This window comes from Stegostoma tigrinum, chromosome 23 (genome assembly GCF_030684315.1).
Source record: "Stegostoma tigrinum isolate sSteTig4 chromosome 23, sSteTig4.hap1, whole genome shotgun sequence".
Taxonomy (NCBI): Eukaryota; Metazoa; Chordata; class Chondrichthyes; order Orectolobiformes; family Stegostomatidae; genus Stegostoma; species Stegostoma tigrinum.
Window position 1 is genome coordinate 33,893,566 of NC_081376.1, and position 18,007 is coordinate 33,911,572.

Genomic DNA, 18,007 nt, shown 5'->3' on the forward strand with positions numbered 1-18,007 from the left:
TCTCGTTTGAATGTGTAGTCATTGGCTGCATTTTCCAATTATCTGGGAGGTCTTTATAATTTCTGTACACAGTAAGTTGCAGCTGAGTTCCCATTGGAATTTCACCCACTAGGCGGCGCAATTCCCGCAGATTGTGGCCCAGGACATTTTTGCTGCCGATTTTAACCAGGATGTCTCCTATTTGTAAATACAAATGGGCAAGAAAAATGAAAGGAGAAAGGAGCACACTGACAAAAATGAACACACTGTGCAGATTTCCCTTCTCCGCCCTGCCATTACATCGTCAAAGCAAACATAGCAAATCTAAAAATGTTTAAATAAGATCATGTATTGTTATGAAGGTGTTTTATATTTAATATTGTTTATAGAACTTAAGTTTTGAAGGACTGTAAAAAACTGATTCCTAGAAATTGCATGACTGGTGATAACTGCTTCGCTGTAGACCCCCCTACTGGGCTCCTTTTAACAGTGACTAATTTGGACAGTTCTCATTTTCTTGTTCAATTGAAGAAGCTGAGTTGGAGGAAAGCCTGCTGAGAACCAGCTGAGTTGGAGGAAAGCCTAGTAAGCTAAATTGGAAGAAACCCAGTTATGAACGCAAACAGAAATTGCTGTAAAAGCTCAACACGTCTGGCAGCATCTGTGAAGGGAGATCAGTGTTAACATTTCAGGTCCAGTGACCTTTCCTCAAAATTGATGGTAGCTAGGAAAACGTCATTTTTTATGCAGGATATCGGGTGGGGGGGAGGGGGAACGGAGTAAACGATAGGTGGGATTTAGAGTCCAAAGAGAGAGAGAATGGTTGGACAGACAGAGGAGTGGATAACAATCTGGCTAGGACAGTGAATAACTAGAGACTAACAATGGTTTGTATTTAATAGCAGACTGTGATAACAAGGCATGGTGTATGAGGCTGGGGACTAGGAGAGTTCACACCTGAAAGTTATTGAAATTGACATTGAGACTGGAAGGCTGCAAGGTCCCCAGGCGGAAAATGAGGTGTTGTTCTTGCAGCTTGTGCTGAGCTTTCCTGGAACACTGCAGCAAGCCTGAGACAGATGTTGGCCAGGGAACAGGGTGGTGTGTTGAAGTGGCAGGAAACTGGAGGATCAGGGTCATTTGTGCAGGCAGAACATAGATGTTCTGCAAAGCGGTCACTCAGTTTATGGTTTGTTTCCCCAATGTAGAGGAGACCACATTGTGAACAGCAAATGCAGTAGACTAGCTTGTGTCAAGTTCAGGTAAAGCACTGCTTCACCTGGAAGGCGTGTTTGGGGTCATGGATACTGAGGAGGGAGGAGGTAAATGGGTAGGTGTTACACCTTCAGTGACTGCAGGGGAAGGAGCTTGGGGTTGTTGGGAGTGAAGGAAAAGTGGACCAGGGTGTCCCGGAGAGAACAGTCCCTGCAAAAGGCAGGCAAGGAAGGAGAGGGGAGGGGAGTATGCGTCTGGTGGTGGTTTCTGGCTGGAGGTGGCAGCAGCTGATCTTCTGGATGTGGATGCTGGTGAGACTGTAGATAAGGACAAGGAGAACCCTAGGGGAGGGGAGGAGTTGAGGACCAAAGTTTGGGAGATGGGTTAGACCTCAGTTGAGGACCCTGTCAACAAAAACACTGGGGAATCCTCAACTGATGAAAAAGGTGGACATTTCAGAGGCTCCCTTGTCATAGTTGGGATCATTGCAACATATGCGACGGAGATGGAAGAACTAGGAGGAACTCTATTCCATTCTCCCAGTTCCTGCCATCTTCTAGACTCAATACTGAGTTCAGTAACTTTAGGGCTTGAACTCTGCTATGTCCTAGACCCTGTACCCATACACACCAGGCCTTGTTCTCACATTGTCTGCTATTACACACAACTCGTTGTTAGCCACTAATAGTCTCCATTAACAGCTAATCATACTCCTAGCAAGATCGTTATCCACTCCTTTGTCTGTCCAATTGTTCTTCTCCCTCTTTGGTCTCTATCCTCACCTATTATTTACTCCTTCCTCGCTCCCCCCACCCTCTCCTGCGTAAAACTGTCATTTTCCTAGCTATCAACATTTACAGGAAGGCTCACCATAACAAAACCAAAACATTAATTCTGATTTGTCTTCACAGATGTAGCGAGACCTGTCGAGCTTTACAGCAATTTCTTTGTTTCTGATTTACATCATCCACAGCTCTTTTGGTTTTTATCCAGTTATGAACAAGCTGCCTCGCAAATCTCTCCCATTTCTGAACATGAAACCCTCTTGTTCAGTTTAGAGTGAAACCTATTTCTTGTTTTCAAAGTGTGATTGAAAAATTGTCTCAGGCTTGTATTTCTTGAGCAATGAGTCTGCAAGACCTCAAAGGCAACAACACTGGAACGGCAGTGCAACAGAGTCTGAAACATCTTATGTCCTTTTGACTTTGAGAAAATCCCCATGGTCAAAATGTATTTTTTAAAATCAATCTCTGCGGAGAAATCTTCATTTTTCCTGAAAACTGAGGGTTTATTTATGTGTGCATTTTGGTGATATTTAGAGGGATATATATTTATGTTACAATATTATTGCATCTTTATTGAATAGGTTGTTTTGATAATGCAATAACTGCACAGAGGCCAGTATCCCATCACCAAGTCACCCTTTATTTATTTATGCACAATACACTGTGTGTGGTCACCCAGCTCAGAATCAGTCCACTGATCTCATTGGAGAGAAGGAGGCTAAGAGGGGATTTATTAGAGACATACAAGATGATCAGAGGATTAGATAGGGTGGACAGTGAGAGTCTTTTTCCGAGGATGATGACTTCAGCTTGTACAAGGGGACATAGCTACAAATTGAGGGGTGATAGATTTAAGACAGATGTCAGAGGCAGGTTTTTTACTCAGAGTGGTAAGGGCGTGGAACACCCTGCCTGCCAATGTAGTTAACTCAACCACATTAGGGGCATTTAAACAGTCCTTGGATAAGCATATGGATAATGATGGGATAGTGTAGGGGGAGGGGCTTAGATTAGTTCACAGGTCAGCGCAACATTGAGGGCTGAAGGGCCTGTTCTGCGCTGTATTGTTCTATATTCTATCATAAATAATAAAATGTGAGGCTGGATGAACACAGCAGGCCAAGCAGCATCTCAGGAGCACAAAAGCTGACATTTCGGGCCTAGACCCTTCATCGGAGAGGGAACTGGATTTTATTCCAGTTCCCTCTCCCCATCCCCCTCTCTGATGAAGGGTCTAGGCCCGAAACGTCAGCTTTTGTGCTCCTGAGATGCTGCTTGGCCTGCTGTGTTCATCCAGCCTCACATTTTATTATCTTGGAATTCTCCAGCATCTGCAGTTCCCATTATCTCTATATTCTATCTCCTGGTTATATTGGGAAGGCAGGCTTTCCTGATCGGCCCAGGCTAAGAACCTCAGCCAAGGAGTTTGTAAACAACAAGGTCCACCTGGTTCCAATCACTATAGATAATAAACCCATAATTGTTTGTTAAGAAGTCCGGTTGATAGAACTTCTTGCTTTCAATCCTGATATAGACAAGGTCTTTCATTAGCTATTTTGGTAACTGGAAAAGATATTTTTGTTCCAAGCTTCGAGCTGTTGAATAGTGGTACTATAGTGACAATGCACTCTTCTGCTTTGGTAATAACACTGTGGCTAGTCAGTAACTTCAGTTGCCAACACTGTGACTGGTACTCTTGGTATGTTCCATTACTGTTTCTCTTGTTGCTGAAACGGATGGACCTATCCCTTGAGGCAATATTTTAATCTTTAATTTTGGATTAAAACCTCCATTTTTGTTCAGACACTCGCAGAAACCTTGTTTGTAATTTATATAATTAATCCCCTTAAGTAGTTTAAGATTCATCGCTTCCAGGTTCTGTAACATGCATTTCAATTTTGAATTATGCAGCATTGACATTTTCTATCTTAATTTCATGCATAAATTGAATGTATTAGCATAATTGAATTCTGTTATCCTAAGTAGCACATTGATTTTAACTGACAGATTTTTAAAGATGCAAATTTGGATATTAAATTAGACGCTTAAAAAAATAATTTTAACATTAAATATTCTCCCATAAAAATATTTTTATAAGTCTCTTAGTCCATGGGAAGAGGATGCTATTCTTAGTTTTGTTCAGGTGACTCCTCAAGTTTAAGGAGTCACTCAAATTGGCCAAGCGTCAGCCGTGACTCAGTGGCAGCTTTCTCAATTCACGTCAGAAACTGTGGGTTTAAGTCTCACTCCAGAGACTAGACCACAAAATCGAGGCTGACACTCACTGCGAAGGACTTTTGGAGTGCTATCTTTCAGATGAGATGTTAAATGGAGGTGTTGTTTGCCTTCTCAGGTTAATAATATACCAATACACCATTTGAAGGACTTTTCCCAGATTAACTCTGGAAGGACAGCTGGTTTGCAATGCAGAATGATGTCAGCGGTGGGGGGTTCAGTTCCTGCATGAAGTTACCCATGAAAGACTCTCTTTCTCAACAAAGACATGGTGACTTTCAGGTGAAGCCGCCACCAGCCAAATCTCTCTAATGAGAGACCCAGCCCCTTTGTCTAGTAAAAGTATGGCAATTTTACCTTTATTCTATTTCTAAGAAGTACGGGTGGTTAGGTAAAGCCCTAAACAAAATCTTTAAAAGGATTACAATTACCTTTGGGGAGCGTTGCGGACAGAGGTGAACCTGTAAGAAGTACACATGGTAGGGAGGAAGTATATAGAGTCATAGAGATGTACAGCGTGGAAACAGACCCTTCAGACCAACTTGTCCATGCCAACCAGATATCCTCAATGAATCTAGTCCAATTTTCCAGCATATGGCCCATATCCCTCTAAACTCTGACAACAGATTCTGGAGCTGGAAGAACACAGCAGGCCAAACAGCATTAGAGGAGCAGGAATGTTGATGTTTCGGGTTGGGACGCTTCTTCACAAATGATTTTAATAGTGACTGTTTTATGGTTTTCACTTCTATTTTGGACTAACATTGTTGCTCCCACCACAAGTGGAAAGATATATCTTTTTGTGATTTAATTTTTATTAATTCATGGGATGTGGCAAGGTTGGCATGGATTCCTCATTTCTTTTTGAGTAGGTGGAATGCTGGCTCACTTCAGAGGGTAAATAATATGGGTCTGAATGGCAGATTTGTTTTGATAAATGCCATTAGTGAACACAATAAATTTTTATGATAATCTACTAGTTTCACATTTTTGATACGAGCTTCTATTTCAGATTTATTTAATTAAATAATTTAATTTAATTGAACTTCCCACTTATCACCCTCCCTGCTCCCTTTGTCAACTGGTTTTGAAAGTGTAGTTATGTTTCATCAGATTTCTTGTAATAGATTGTTTTGTTTTTAAACTACCTGGCTTTAGGTTTGCTGCTGTATTGCTGCCTCCGGAATTGTTCCCAATAATACTAACAATCTGCAGAAAGGATCCATGTTCGATCAGGACCAAACCCAGGCCGTTAACATCCTTTTTGATTAACGTATTTAGGCTGGGACCTAAATTGTGTTCTGGAACGTCTTTCATATCTCCACCTGGTTCTGTAACACAGAATAGCCTTGTTTAACTCATGGGACTATGGTTGTAACTATGTGTATCATTTGCACACTGTAATATAATGAAGAAAGTGCAAAAAGTAGAGTCACAAGGATACACTACAATTGTACCAGGAATGCTGGAACAGATTGGGGTTCTAATCATTAAAAACAAGGCTGAGTGATGATCTGATAAAGCCTTTTAAATTATAGCATAGGTGTACAGAAGATGTTTCCATTGACAGGGAGTCTAAAATTTGGGGCCATCAGTATAAAGCAGTCACAAAAAATCCACTGAGGAATTCAGAAGAAAGTTCTCTTCTCCAAGGATTGAGATTTGAAGCGGTAGACACTGAAACAGAACACAGAAGGTGAACATTACCTGCACATTTTATCCAAGAGGCTGTCATACTCCTTAAGATAAGGTTGTTTCATTTGGTCCATGTAAAGGGAAAAGAGGGTGTGATTGTGAATGAGGCAAGTAAGGGGAACCAAGAGGATAGAAATGGAGGAGCCTCTGCCATGCATTTGTCCAATAAGTTTATGATTCTTGCAACCTGTATGGATGAAATTGGGTCACAGTTTGGATGAGTAACAAACCATGGCACCAAAGTTCATGAACGCATTCAAGCAGGGGCACTATAAGGAATATGGTGGTAGTACAGGGTGTCATATCAGGCAGAGAGACATTGTTCTCTGCAGTCAACAGCAACACTCCAGAAAGCTGTGTGTAATCCGCCTGGTTCCAACGTTCATGACTTATTCTTCGAGCTAGAGCCATCAAGTGAACAGACAGAAACAAGCCTTTTGGTCCAACTCATCTATGCCAGGTTTCCTAAACTGAACTTGTCCCATTTGCCCGTGTTTGGCACACATCCCTTAAATCTTTCCTATTCATGTACCTGTCTGAATATTTTTTAAATGTTGTAATTGTACCAGCCTCTACCACTTCATCTGGCAGCTCATTCCATACATGCACCATCCTCTGTGTGAAAAAGTTGCCCCTCAGGTTCCTTTAAAATCTTTCCCCTCTCACCTTAAACTTATGCTTCCCTACCTTGGGGAAAAGTAATTTGCTGTGGGATAGTAAAGATCCAACTGTCATGGTCCACATAGGCACTGATCATATAGAAAGGAAGAAAAGGGTTCTGTTTAGAAAGTGTGAGCAGCTAGAAACTAAATTAAAAAGCAGAAGTTCTGGATTATTATCTGAGCCAAAAGCAAATTGGAGGTGTGTAATTAAAATTAGAGGGCTAACTCAAAGGACCAAAGATTGGAGTGGGAAAAATGGGTTTCAATTCATGGGGTATTGGGAGAGTGGGAGTTTTACCACTGAGATGGTCTTCACCTGAACCATGCTGGGACTGATGAGTCATGTAACTAGGATGGTAGAGAGGGCTTTAAATCAAATAGTGGGACCAAGGGGATAAGGGGGATCAAATGTGATAAATTAAAGACAAGGCAAGTGAACAAGTAATAATAAGGTAAGATGTTATTGTGGCAGAAAGGGACAGAGCATACAAATAAGAGTGCCTCCACAAATAATTTATGAAATCAGTGCATCAGAGACAGGATCTTAGGTTGGAAGATCAAGTCCAGATGGGGAAAACAGCAAAAGACAACAAACATTGGTAGAATTTAGGCCAGCATGCAATAGTGGTAACATAGGGCATAATATAAATGAAGAAATTACAGCACATGTAACGAGCAGTTATTTAGGGGACTTCACATATAGACTGGATAAATTAGCACTAATGTTGTATCAGAAAAACTCCTGGAATGTACATTTTCCAGTATAGTAAATGCATAAAATAGAGAATGGGCCATTTTAGATCTAGTAAGGTGCAATAAGAAATGACTAACTACTAACTGTTGGTAAAGAAATTACTGGGATTGAAAATGGATAAATTACCTGGTCCTAATAACCTCAAGGTCATGAAACAGGTGCCTGTTGAGGTAGTAAATACATTGGTTGTAATCTTCCAAAAATATTATAAATTCTGGAATGATTCATGTAGAATATTCTATTTAAGCAAGGAGGATGAGAGAAAACTGGGAAATTGAACCTGTTAGCGTAACATCAGTAGTAGGAAAAATACAAGAATCAATTACAAAAGATATGATAACTGAGTACTTAGATAATAATGTTAGAATTGAGCAGAGGCAACATCAATTTGTGAAAAGGAAATCATATCTGACAAACTGATTAGAGTTTTTTTTGATAATGTAACTAGCAGAGTAGATAATGGGGAAACCAGTGGATGTGGTGTATTTTGGATTTTGAAAAAACTTTTGAAAAAGGTTCCATGAGTAAATGGAACTGGAGGTTATATATTACCGTGGATTGAGAATTGATTAATGGAAAGAACGCAGAGCGATTCATACTCTGATTAGCAGGTTGTGACTAATTGGATACTTTAATGTTTGAGCCCCAAATATTCACAACCTATTTTCTTGATTTGGAATTAGGCATCAAATATAATATTTGTAAGCTTGCTACTGATACAAAGCTTGAAAGAAATGTGACTTGTGAGAAAGATGAGGAAAAGGCTTCAAAAGGATTTAAACAGGTTAAATGTGTGGGTAAGATCATGGCAGATAGAATACAACAACAACAAATATGGTTATCCATGTGGCAGGAAAAACGGAAATCCAGAGCATTTCTTCTCAATGGTGAAAGATTGGGAAGTGTTGCTATCCAAGAGGTCCTGTGTTTCTTTGCTCATAAGTCAGTGAAAGCTAAAATTCAGTTGCAGCAAGTAACTAAGTGAGCCAATAGAGTGTTAGCTTTTTATCCTGAGGATTTGAATACAAGAGCAAAGAGATTCAATTTTAAAGAACGTTGGTAAGCCTGCAATGGAGTACTGTGTGTTGTTTTAGTCTCCTTACTCAAGGAAGAATATACTTGTAATTTAGGGAGTGCAGTGAAGATTCTCCAGACTGAACCCTAAGATAGTGAGGGAAGATTGAAGAGACTGGGTGTACATTCTCTACAGGTTAGAAGGGCAAGAGATGCACTTATTAAAGCACTCATATTTCTTAAAGGGCTCAACTGGGTAAATGCAGGAAGAATATGGCTGTGGCACAGAACAAGGGGACTAATATCAGCATAAAAGGACATTAGGACTGAGATAAGGAGGAAGGTCTTAATTTGGAATGTGTGATTATTTGGAATTCTACCCCAGAGGCCTGTGGAGTTTCAGTCATTGAGTATATTTTAGACAGAAATCAATAGATTTCTAGATGTTAAAGTTATCAAGGGACAAAGCAGGCAAATTGCGCTGAGCCAGAATACCAGCCATAATCTAGTTGAATGGCAGAGCAGACCCGAGGTGCTGAATGTCCAAATCTCCTTCTGTTTTCCATGTTGCCAGAAATGTGGAACTTGCTACCACAGGAATGGGTGAAGTGAACAACACAGATGCATGTAAAGTCAGTGTGGACAAATACAAGAGAGAAAGGAAGTGAAGGATAAATTGATAGATTGAGATGAATAGAGGTGGAAGGGGCACATAAACATCAGCAGAAACCCAACGGCTTGTTTCTGTTGTGCAGCCTGTATTTTCAGATATTTAGTTTTGTACTAATAATCAGCTCAGGAACTGCAACAATTTGCATTTACACATAAACTAAAAGTCCATTAAAGGCACTTGGTCAATGACATATTTTACCATTTTTTCCTATCGAACCTGTTCAGAGATGTTATTACACACCTCCAGAGCAGGTGGGACTCGAACCCAGGCCTCCTGATGCAAGGTTAGACACCCTACCACTGCAACACAAGTGCTCTGAAAGAGCATTTTAAATGAAGGGAGTAAGGTTGAGAAGCAGAGAGATTTTAGGGCAGGAATCCTAGAGCTTGAACTGAAGGTGCTGTCACACAAAATCAGGATGTACAACGGGCCAGAATTGGAAAAAGCACAAAGACCTCAGAGAATTGAGTGACAGGAGGAGAACGCAGATATGAGGGGATAAGGAGAATTGAGGGATTTGAACAGAAAGAAAAGAATCTTCAAATCAATCCATTGTGGGACTGGGAGCCAAAGAGGGAGTCAAGGAACAGAGACAGTAAACAGGACTGGGTGGCAGACCTTTGAACATCAGATTTAGATGTGTTGAAGCTGGGCAGCGTGGAATGGATGTGGTGGTCTTGGGGGGGGATTCTGGGGCAGATATGGGCCGGAAACTCATTTCAGGATTAAATAAAGGCTCCTTAAAACCTACCTCTATGACCAAGCTTTTGGCCATCTGATAAACTACCTCCTTCTGTGACTGAGTTTTAAAATTTTAATTTGATTCAACTCCTGTGTAGCGCCTTGTGACGTTTAAGTACGTTAAAGGCGCTCTGTACATGTAAGTTGTTGACGATAATTTCCCGTGCATGCACCATCTATGGGATTCCCGAGTGCACAACGCGTTGAAAGCGGAAAAACACGGCCAAACAATCTAAAGCGCCCCCTCCCCTGTGAAATTCTGCTGCTTTCCCCATCAAGCCCACCTCGTACAGGGCGTACATTCCAATCTTCGGTTATCATGACTGCAGTGGCCCTGGGCCGGGAGACGGTGGCAATACAAATGACCATGTGGGAAGTGGTGAGATTTAAGTGACTGCGTGGTTAGCTCAGTCCCCGCGCAACGTGACAGGCAAAGTTGCCTGCGCGTTCAAATACAAACCCCAGATCTCCCATAGCAACAGAGAACTGTTCAGGGAACCTTTTAAATTCGAAAATGTTATTACTCTGGAATGTTGCAAATCCGATGCTTCCAGATTGCTAGGGCAAATTGGCAAATCCCCGAGCAGATAGCTGCAACTGGAAAACTTCCACAAGTTACTATTGTATCAATATTCACCACCTCGATTACAAATGACTACAGCAAACTCGATCTGCTCCAATTCCGCTCCGTTACTTGCGGTCTTGGGGGTCGCGGATTTACGTCTGAGTTCAAAGTTACATACTGACTGAATTAATTCATTTCAACGGGATAAATACGTTTTAAAAACCTTTTTTGAAGGTGAAGATTTCAAAGGAAGTAAATTGAACGACTGGCGTTGTATGTAGGTGGTCCGTGTATTAAAAAGGGAATTGGAGTGAGTGAGAGGGTGTCTGGATAGCTCAGCCGGAAGAAGCTCGGTATGCTAAGCTGAGGGTCTAAAGGGTTCAAGCCCTAGGTGCTGCTCTGGTCTCAGTTTGTGCTGTTCACTCGTAACAATCAATAAAGCGAGCACATCACCCGTCGGGAGGGAGCTTCGTTCAACTCACAAAAACAGACAACGTGAATTCCTTGGACTGCGTTTGAAACACTCATGAACAGTAAGGATTCTGGGCACGTTTTGAAAGTTGATATGGGAATAAAAGGGATAACAGTGATATAAAGAAGTGACCGGTTGTCTGTCATTGACAGGCGCCTGAAATAGCTAAAACAGGAAAAGGGTTGAGAGTTCGGACCAAGGAACTTGATGAAATTAAACGGAGATCGATGGAGGAAAACAGTGGACATATCTTGGTGAGAAACGTCAGCTTTTGTGCTCCTAAGATGCTGCTTGGCCTGTGTTCATCCAAGCCCACACTTTGTTATCTGAGATATCTTGGTGACAGTATTTGGGTGGGCTGCGGTGATCCTGTAGGATTGTCTTTCAAATAGAATCAACAGGGAATAAATCATCTGCTGCTCCCTACTCAGGAACAACTCCCACTCTATGATGTGCAACCAACCCAGTTGGGCAAAAAATTAACCTGCACACTTGTTATCCTGGATTCTCCAGCATCTGCAGTTCCCATTATCTCTGATACACTTAGAAAACTTGCCACACGACAAATGAAAGTTCAAGTAGTAGGGGTACTCAGGATTCAGGGATCCAGTTATGATTTATAGAGAATTAATCTGGTGAGGTTTCCACATTGTAGATCCTTTACTGTGTTAAGCTCAATGTTTTAGAGGCAATAAACTTTTTCATTTAGTTTTAACATGTAAACATAGGGATAGGAGAAGGCCATTCATCATGATTGTGGTTGGTCATCCAAATCAATAGCCTAATTCTGCTTTCTCCCCATAGCCTTTGATCCCATTTGCCCCAAATGCCAAATGCCTTTTGAATATATTCAGTGTTTTGGTGTCAACTACCTCCTGTGGTAATGAACTCCACAGGTTTGCCACTCTTTTCGTGAAGAAATATCTCCTCATTTCCGGCCCAAATCGTTACCCCAAATCCTCAGACCGTGACCCCCTGGTTCAGGATCACCACTGTTGGGAACATCCTCCTTGCATCTACCCTGTCTAGTCCTGCGTTCATAATGCAGTGTGATGCCTTGTTGTAGGTTCTTAATAAAAGCTTCTGCTTAAATGCATTAAACTGCTTCACCACATCTGCACAGTCTGCAGCAACAAGATTCCCTAACATTAGCACACGAGGGAGCTGTTTCCCATTTAGCTCTTCACCTCAGTTCAGATGCATTGCCTTCAAATTTCAGTTTAATATCTGCTGTGGAATTAATTCCTGAACCATTCACCAAAATTGTGTATTCTATTCATTTTGAACTTTATTTTAAGCCTCTTACTGTAAAAATGTTTTTTCGCAGTGTTTTCGTCTTTGTAAACTTAAAATCAACTACAGCCTCATGCATTTAAATAGCGCTTTTAATATAGTAAACGATCCCAAGATACTTAACAGGAACAACAGAAAACAAATTTAACACCAAACGATATTAGGGGGTATTAGGACAGGTGATCAAAGGCTGGGTAAAGAGGCACATTTTATGGAGCATTTTAAGAGAAATGCAAAAGTTTAGTGAAGCAACAGTTTCGAGCTCATGGCCCAGGTTGCTGAACATGGCTATTCACAGTGGGACAACTGAAGTCGGGTCTATGAAAGAAGCCAAAGTTGAAGGATTGTGGCGATCACGGAGCCTATTGTGGGTAAAGAAATTGCAAAGATAGGGAAGAGCAAATTATTTCAAAATAAGAATGATAATTTTAAAATCAAGGCAATTAAGAACCAATGTACAGAAATGACAGAATCTCTACAGTACGTAAGCAGGCCATTCGGCCCACTGAATCCACACTGACCCTATGAAGAACCATCCTACCCTAATAACCCTGTATTTACCACAGCTAATCCACCCAATGGCAAGTGTTGAAGAACAGAGGAACATGGGGTGCAGGTACACAATTCTTTCAAGTTTGCATCATATATAGACAGGATGGTCAATAAGACGTTTGGCACACTTGCCTTCATGGCTCAGTTCTTTGAGTATGGGAGTTGGGAAGTCATGCTGAGGATGTACAGCACATTGGTGAAGCCTCTTCTGAAATACAGTCTCCAATTCTGGTCGCCCAGTTATAGGAAGTAAAGTATCAAGTTGAACAGGATTCAGATGAAATTTATCAGGATGTCGCTGGGTATGGAAGGTTTGAGTTATAAAGAAAGGCAGGATAGGCTGGGACTTTCTTTTCACTGGAGCATAGGAGGTTGATAGAAGTTAATAAAATAATGAGAGTTGGACATAGACTTAATGGTAGCTGTATTTTCCCTAGGGTGGGAGATTTCAAGACTGGGGGGAACATTTTTAAGGTGAGAGGAGAGAGATTTTTAAAAAGAGACAAAGTTTTTACACAGAGGGTGGTTCATATGTGGTACAATTATGTTTAAGACATTTGGACGATTACATGAATAGGAAATAGTTTGGAGGAATACAAGAGAGGATCAGGCAGGTGAGATCAGTTTAGTTTAGGATTATGTTCGGCATGAACTGGTTGGACCCAAGTGTCTGTTTCCGTAGTGTATGACACTATGACTCTATTAAACACTGACACAGACAGCGACACCTGCATCCTGTGAATAACTTTTTAAAAATTGGAATACTTAAGTTTACAAGTAATTAAGAAATTAATGTGAGTTTTAGCAAGAAATGGGTAGAGACAGAGACAAAGTTATAGAAGTGGAAATAGTCTTACTTGATAAATTGTCAGAAACTTATATTGGAGGTGTCAAATATAATTTCAAGATTGTTCAGCCTCATACAATAGCCAGAGATGAAGTGAATCAGTGTTTAGCAACACATTTTTTGCAGTTGAGCCCGAAGGCAATGCTTTCTTTGTTCCTGTTATTTACAGGAGTGAAGTTCTGTTCATTCGGGACTGGCTGTCAGATAAGCAGTCCGACAACTTAGAGAAGGTGAGGGGTTGAGAGAGATGGTAATGAGATAGAGTGGAGTACATTCAGTGGATACGTGGATGACTGATTGTGTTACGAAGGGCCAGGATGAAGATGAGATACTAGAGGGAGCTAAGCATCAATCCTTGGCAGAGGCTGGGGGGGGGGGGGGGGGGGGAAAGGGTGAAGAAAAAGAAACCAGGAAGCTACGATTAGAGAAATAAAAATTGAACTCAGCAAGTGGCATCCAAATTAGCTGGACAACAACGTGACAGAACTGGAAGGAAAATGACGTGGCCAATTTTATCAAAGGCTGCAGCCAGATTGAAAAGAGTGGAGAGGAATGGTTGAAGACACAGGGAATGTCATTAGTTTCTTTAACAAACATCACTTCAGTATTGTGGCAAGAATATTGATTGCAATTATTTTTGGAACGGAGGTAAAACCACGCGATACTACCAGTAACCATAGAAATGAAAAATGCTAGAAACACCCTGCACATTCTGGACACCAACAGAGAGAGAAACAAAGTTAATGTTTCAAATCGATGACCTTTTGTCAACTGCCATTGGTCAAGAGTCTTTTAGTGAATGCATTTCCGATTTCCACTTCTGCAATTTTACTTCCCCACTCAGCATCCCTTTAACTTCTGTACCCCTCCTTTGTCTGTCTGAACTTCAAGAAGAGCACTCCCTCACTTTTGACCCCGCGACCGTGCGGCGCTCCCGTAGCACCGCATTGCGACAGGGTCGGCGTCGATTTTTGACCTTCGGGAGCAGGGTTTGAAACCAGAACCTTCTGAATCGGAGCGTTGCCGCTGAACACACAGACCTGCAGCACCATCCGGGATTCCGCCATGTAGGCTTCATCCCGTCTCTTGGGAACGGGGGCGGGAACTGAAATGCGCGCGCGTTCCCGCCTACGTCTGTCCCCCGCGGGTTGGTGGCGTTCGCGACCCCGCCTACGTCCGTGTCCCCGCGGGCAGGCTGCGTGCGCCGGGGGCGCGCACGCTGGCGTTGCGGTCGCCGCTGAGTGAATCGCTGTCCTCGTCTTTCGAGGCGCTCCTGGGGCCGAGGGGGAGGGGGGGTGGTCTTTCGATCGGATCTATTCTCACCCGTTTACCCTCCTCCCTTTTCCCCGGTCACTTACCGACAATGGAGACGGGAAACTGAGGCCGACCGAAGCGGGAATCAGCAGGAGCCGCGCTCGGATTGAGGGCCGGGGTCCGAGCCCCGTGGTCTGGGCTCCGCGGGCCGGGCCCGGCTGGGCTCGGGCGATGCTTCGCGGCTCGGGGCGGGCGGCTGAAAGCCGCCGCTGTCTGAATGCGGAGTGAGGGCGGCCGCTCTCCCATTGCCGCCGGCTGGGACCCGCCATGGATAAACTGACCATTATTTCAGGATGTCTCTTCTTGGCGGCCGACATCTTCGCCATCGCCAGCCTGGCCAACCCTGACTGGATCAACACCGGCGAGTCAGCAGGTGGGTGTCTGTTCCCACCCCAGCCACATCCCTACAACAAAACCATTCCCCTGGACCTTATCCTGTACTCTCATCCAACATCCCAGATCTCCCCATTCCCGTACATTCTTCCTACCAAACCGTTTCCCCTCTACGCCTCCCAAACACTTCACAACATCCCTAATCCTAAACCGTCTCACTGATAACTTTAATTCTTTTCTCCCTGTGTCTGCCCCTGACCTCTTGCCTTCGGGTTCTGCCCAAACAACACCTTGAGTGCCCTGTGTTCCCTCAACGATAAGACCCTTGTGCCCTTACCTCTTGGGTCCATCAACGTCCCGCCCCTTACCCGCTAGTCTCCCACTTGTTTGTCCTCACCTCTGCTTCTTGTTGTTTTGTCCTTTGCCTGTTTCTTTCTTTCCCATTTCCCCTAGTCCTGCCTCTGCTCGGGACTTCTCTCTGTTTTTGCTAGTGAATGAGACAATGCACCGACCTATTATTGTGTAAAAAGTATAACACCCTGGGACATTGCAGTGTGGAGTTGGAAGAACACAGTAGGTCAGGCAGCATCAAAGGAACAGGAGGACGGACGTTTTGGGCCTTGACCCGTTGTTGGGACTGGATAGTGCAGGTTCGAAACGTCTACTTTCCTGCTCCTCTGATGCTGCCTGATCTGCTGTGTTCCTCCAGCTCCACACTGTATTGATTTAATCTTTTAAATTCTAAGTTAATCAAGAAGAAATCATTTATTCTGGCGTATGATGCGAGTTATCACATTTGTTCCTCCTCTGCAATGGGAACAGTGGATGTAGTATTCCACATTAGCAGATGCACAAGTGAACATCTGTTTGATGTGGAAATTCTTCTTGGGACCTGGAATGTGGGTGGGGGGGGAGGTGTAGGGGCAGGTGTAGCACTTACTGAGTTATGGCCTTCTCTACATTGGGGAAACCAAGCAGAGGCTTGGGGACTGCTTTGCAGAACACCCACGCTCGGTTTGCACTAAACAACTGCACCTCCTAGTTGTGAACCATTTCAACTCCCCCTCCCATTCCTCAGACAACATGTCCATCCTGGGCCTCCTGCAGTGCCACAACGATGCTGCCTGAAGGTTGCAGGAACAGTCACTCATATTCCGCTTGGGAACCCTGCAGCCCAATGATATCAATGTGGACTTCACAGGCTTCAAAATCTCCCCTCCCCCTACCGCCTCCCTAACCTGTCCTTCCTCCCAGTTATCCCGTCCTCTCACCTCAAGCCCTACCCTCTTGTCCTACCTGCTAACCTCAACCCGCTCCCTTGACCTGTTTGTTCTCCCTGGACTGACCTATCACCTCCCTAACTCCCCACCTACATTCACCTTTACTGGCTCCATCTCTGCCTCTTTGACCTGTCTGTCTCCTCTCCACCTATCTTCTCCTCTATCCATTTTCCCCTCCCCCTCTCTCCCTATTCATTTCAGACCCCCCTTCCCCTCCCGCATTTCTGAAGAGGGGTCTAGGCCCGAAATGTCAGCTTTCTTGCTCCTCTGATGCTCCTTGGCCTGCTGTGTTCGTCCAACTCTACACCTTGTTATCTCAGATTCTCCAGCATCTGCAGTTCCTACTATCTCAGGAAATCTTGTGTGGCACATATTGAAGAGAAAACTTTTCCTACCCTATATCAGGACAAACCAGATCCATTTGATTTGAAATGTTGCAGTGGCTGATCTCGTTTCAAGTCGTATACATTTGTTTTGGGTTTTAAGAGGTGTGCTATCTGTTTAAGTAGCTCACTTGTGCTGAATATTTCTCATGTGTGATTCTTTGTTTGCATTTTTAAAGGCCGTCTTGTCACACTTACACGTTACTAGTCAAGCTGAAGTGATGTAAAATATTATTCCTTTGTATTAAATGATACTTAAAATGAGGACTTGGTAATCAGTAGAATAGAATGCAGTAAGCAAAATAGATGTGAATAGTCCATCTTTTAATATTAAAAACCAAATACTTTTGTTTGCAGAACTTTTAAAATGCTGCCCTGTAGAAGAATTTGAAAGGAAAGCAGGAACAGTTTATTAATAATAAAAACGGTATGATTATTAGAGATTCAAAGATCTAATATGGCTAAATTTGTTAGAAGTACTTGATTTTTACAAACAGTGTAATGGTACAGATATTGAAAACATCATGTGTATATGACTGCAAATGCTTCTTAATTTAGAAATACTATTTTAACTTTATGATTCCTGGAGGTTTTGGCTTATAAAAAACAACTAGTAATTTTTTGAAGAAATGAAGTTTGCAAAAAACTAGAGCAGATGGTTGCAGCCGATCTGTGACCTATTGTGGCTTTTGGGACAGGGATGTTCATGATCATACAGCAGTGCACTTACACTGCACCTGGCATTGTTTAATTAAAACTCAGAAAGTTTCACATACGACTAAATCTTGGTACTGATTTATTTTGCATTAATTTTTTGTGGCAACCCTTGGCTCAGTGTTGGCGCTCCTGCTCTGAGTCTTGAGAACATGATCAAGGCTGACACACCTGGGCGAAAAACTGCAGTCAGAGGTGACATTTTTGGATGAGACATCAAAGTAGGGCTCTATTTTCATGTCTGCATCACTGATCTGGGAACACTATTTGAAGAAAAGCAGCCAATGCCTGACGTACTGATCAATATTTATGACAAAATCAGTTTAGATGTTTATCCCATTGCTGTTTCTGGGGTCTTGCTGCACATTTAGTCCTGTCCATTTACTTGAAGCAACTGCACCTCTCAAACAACAATTGCCTCAAAACTAGTTTGGGAAAACCTGGGAATGTCAAAGACATCAAGTAAATATTTGCACTTTCATTCTGTTTTTGTACTGTGAG

At 42.6% G+C, this 18,007-nt stretch overlaps 1 protein-coding gene across 1 annotated transcript in view; it reads left to right on the forward strand.

Annotated features, from left to right (window-relative positions):
* Positions 1–14,703: 14,703 nt before the first annotated feature.
* Positions 14,704–18,007, forward strand: part of LOC125462488 (uncharacterized protein C16orf52 homolog B) — an 88,577-nt gene continuing 85,273 nt past the window's right edge. The window contains exon 1 of the mRNA XM_048552563.2: positions 14,704–15,169. Within this exon, the coding sequence (XP_048408520.1) occupies positions 15,064–15,169 (106 nt within the window). The 5' untranslated portion in view covers positions 14,704–15,063. The remainder of the gene's footprint in view (positions 15,170–18,007) is intronic.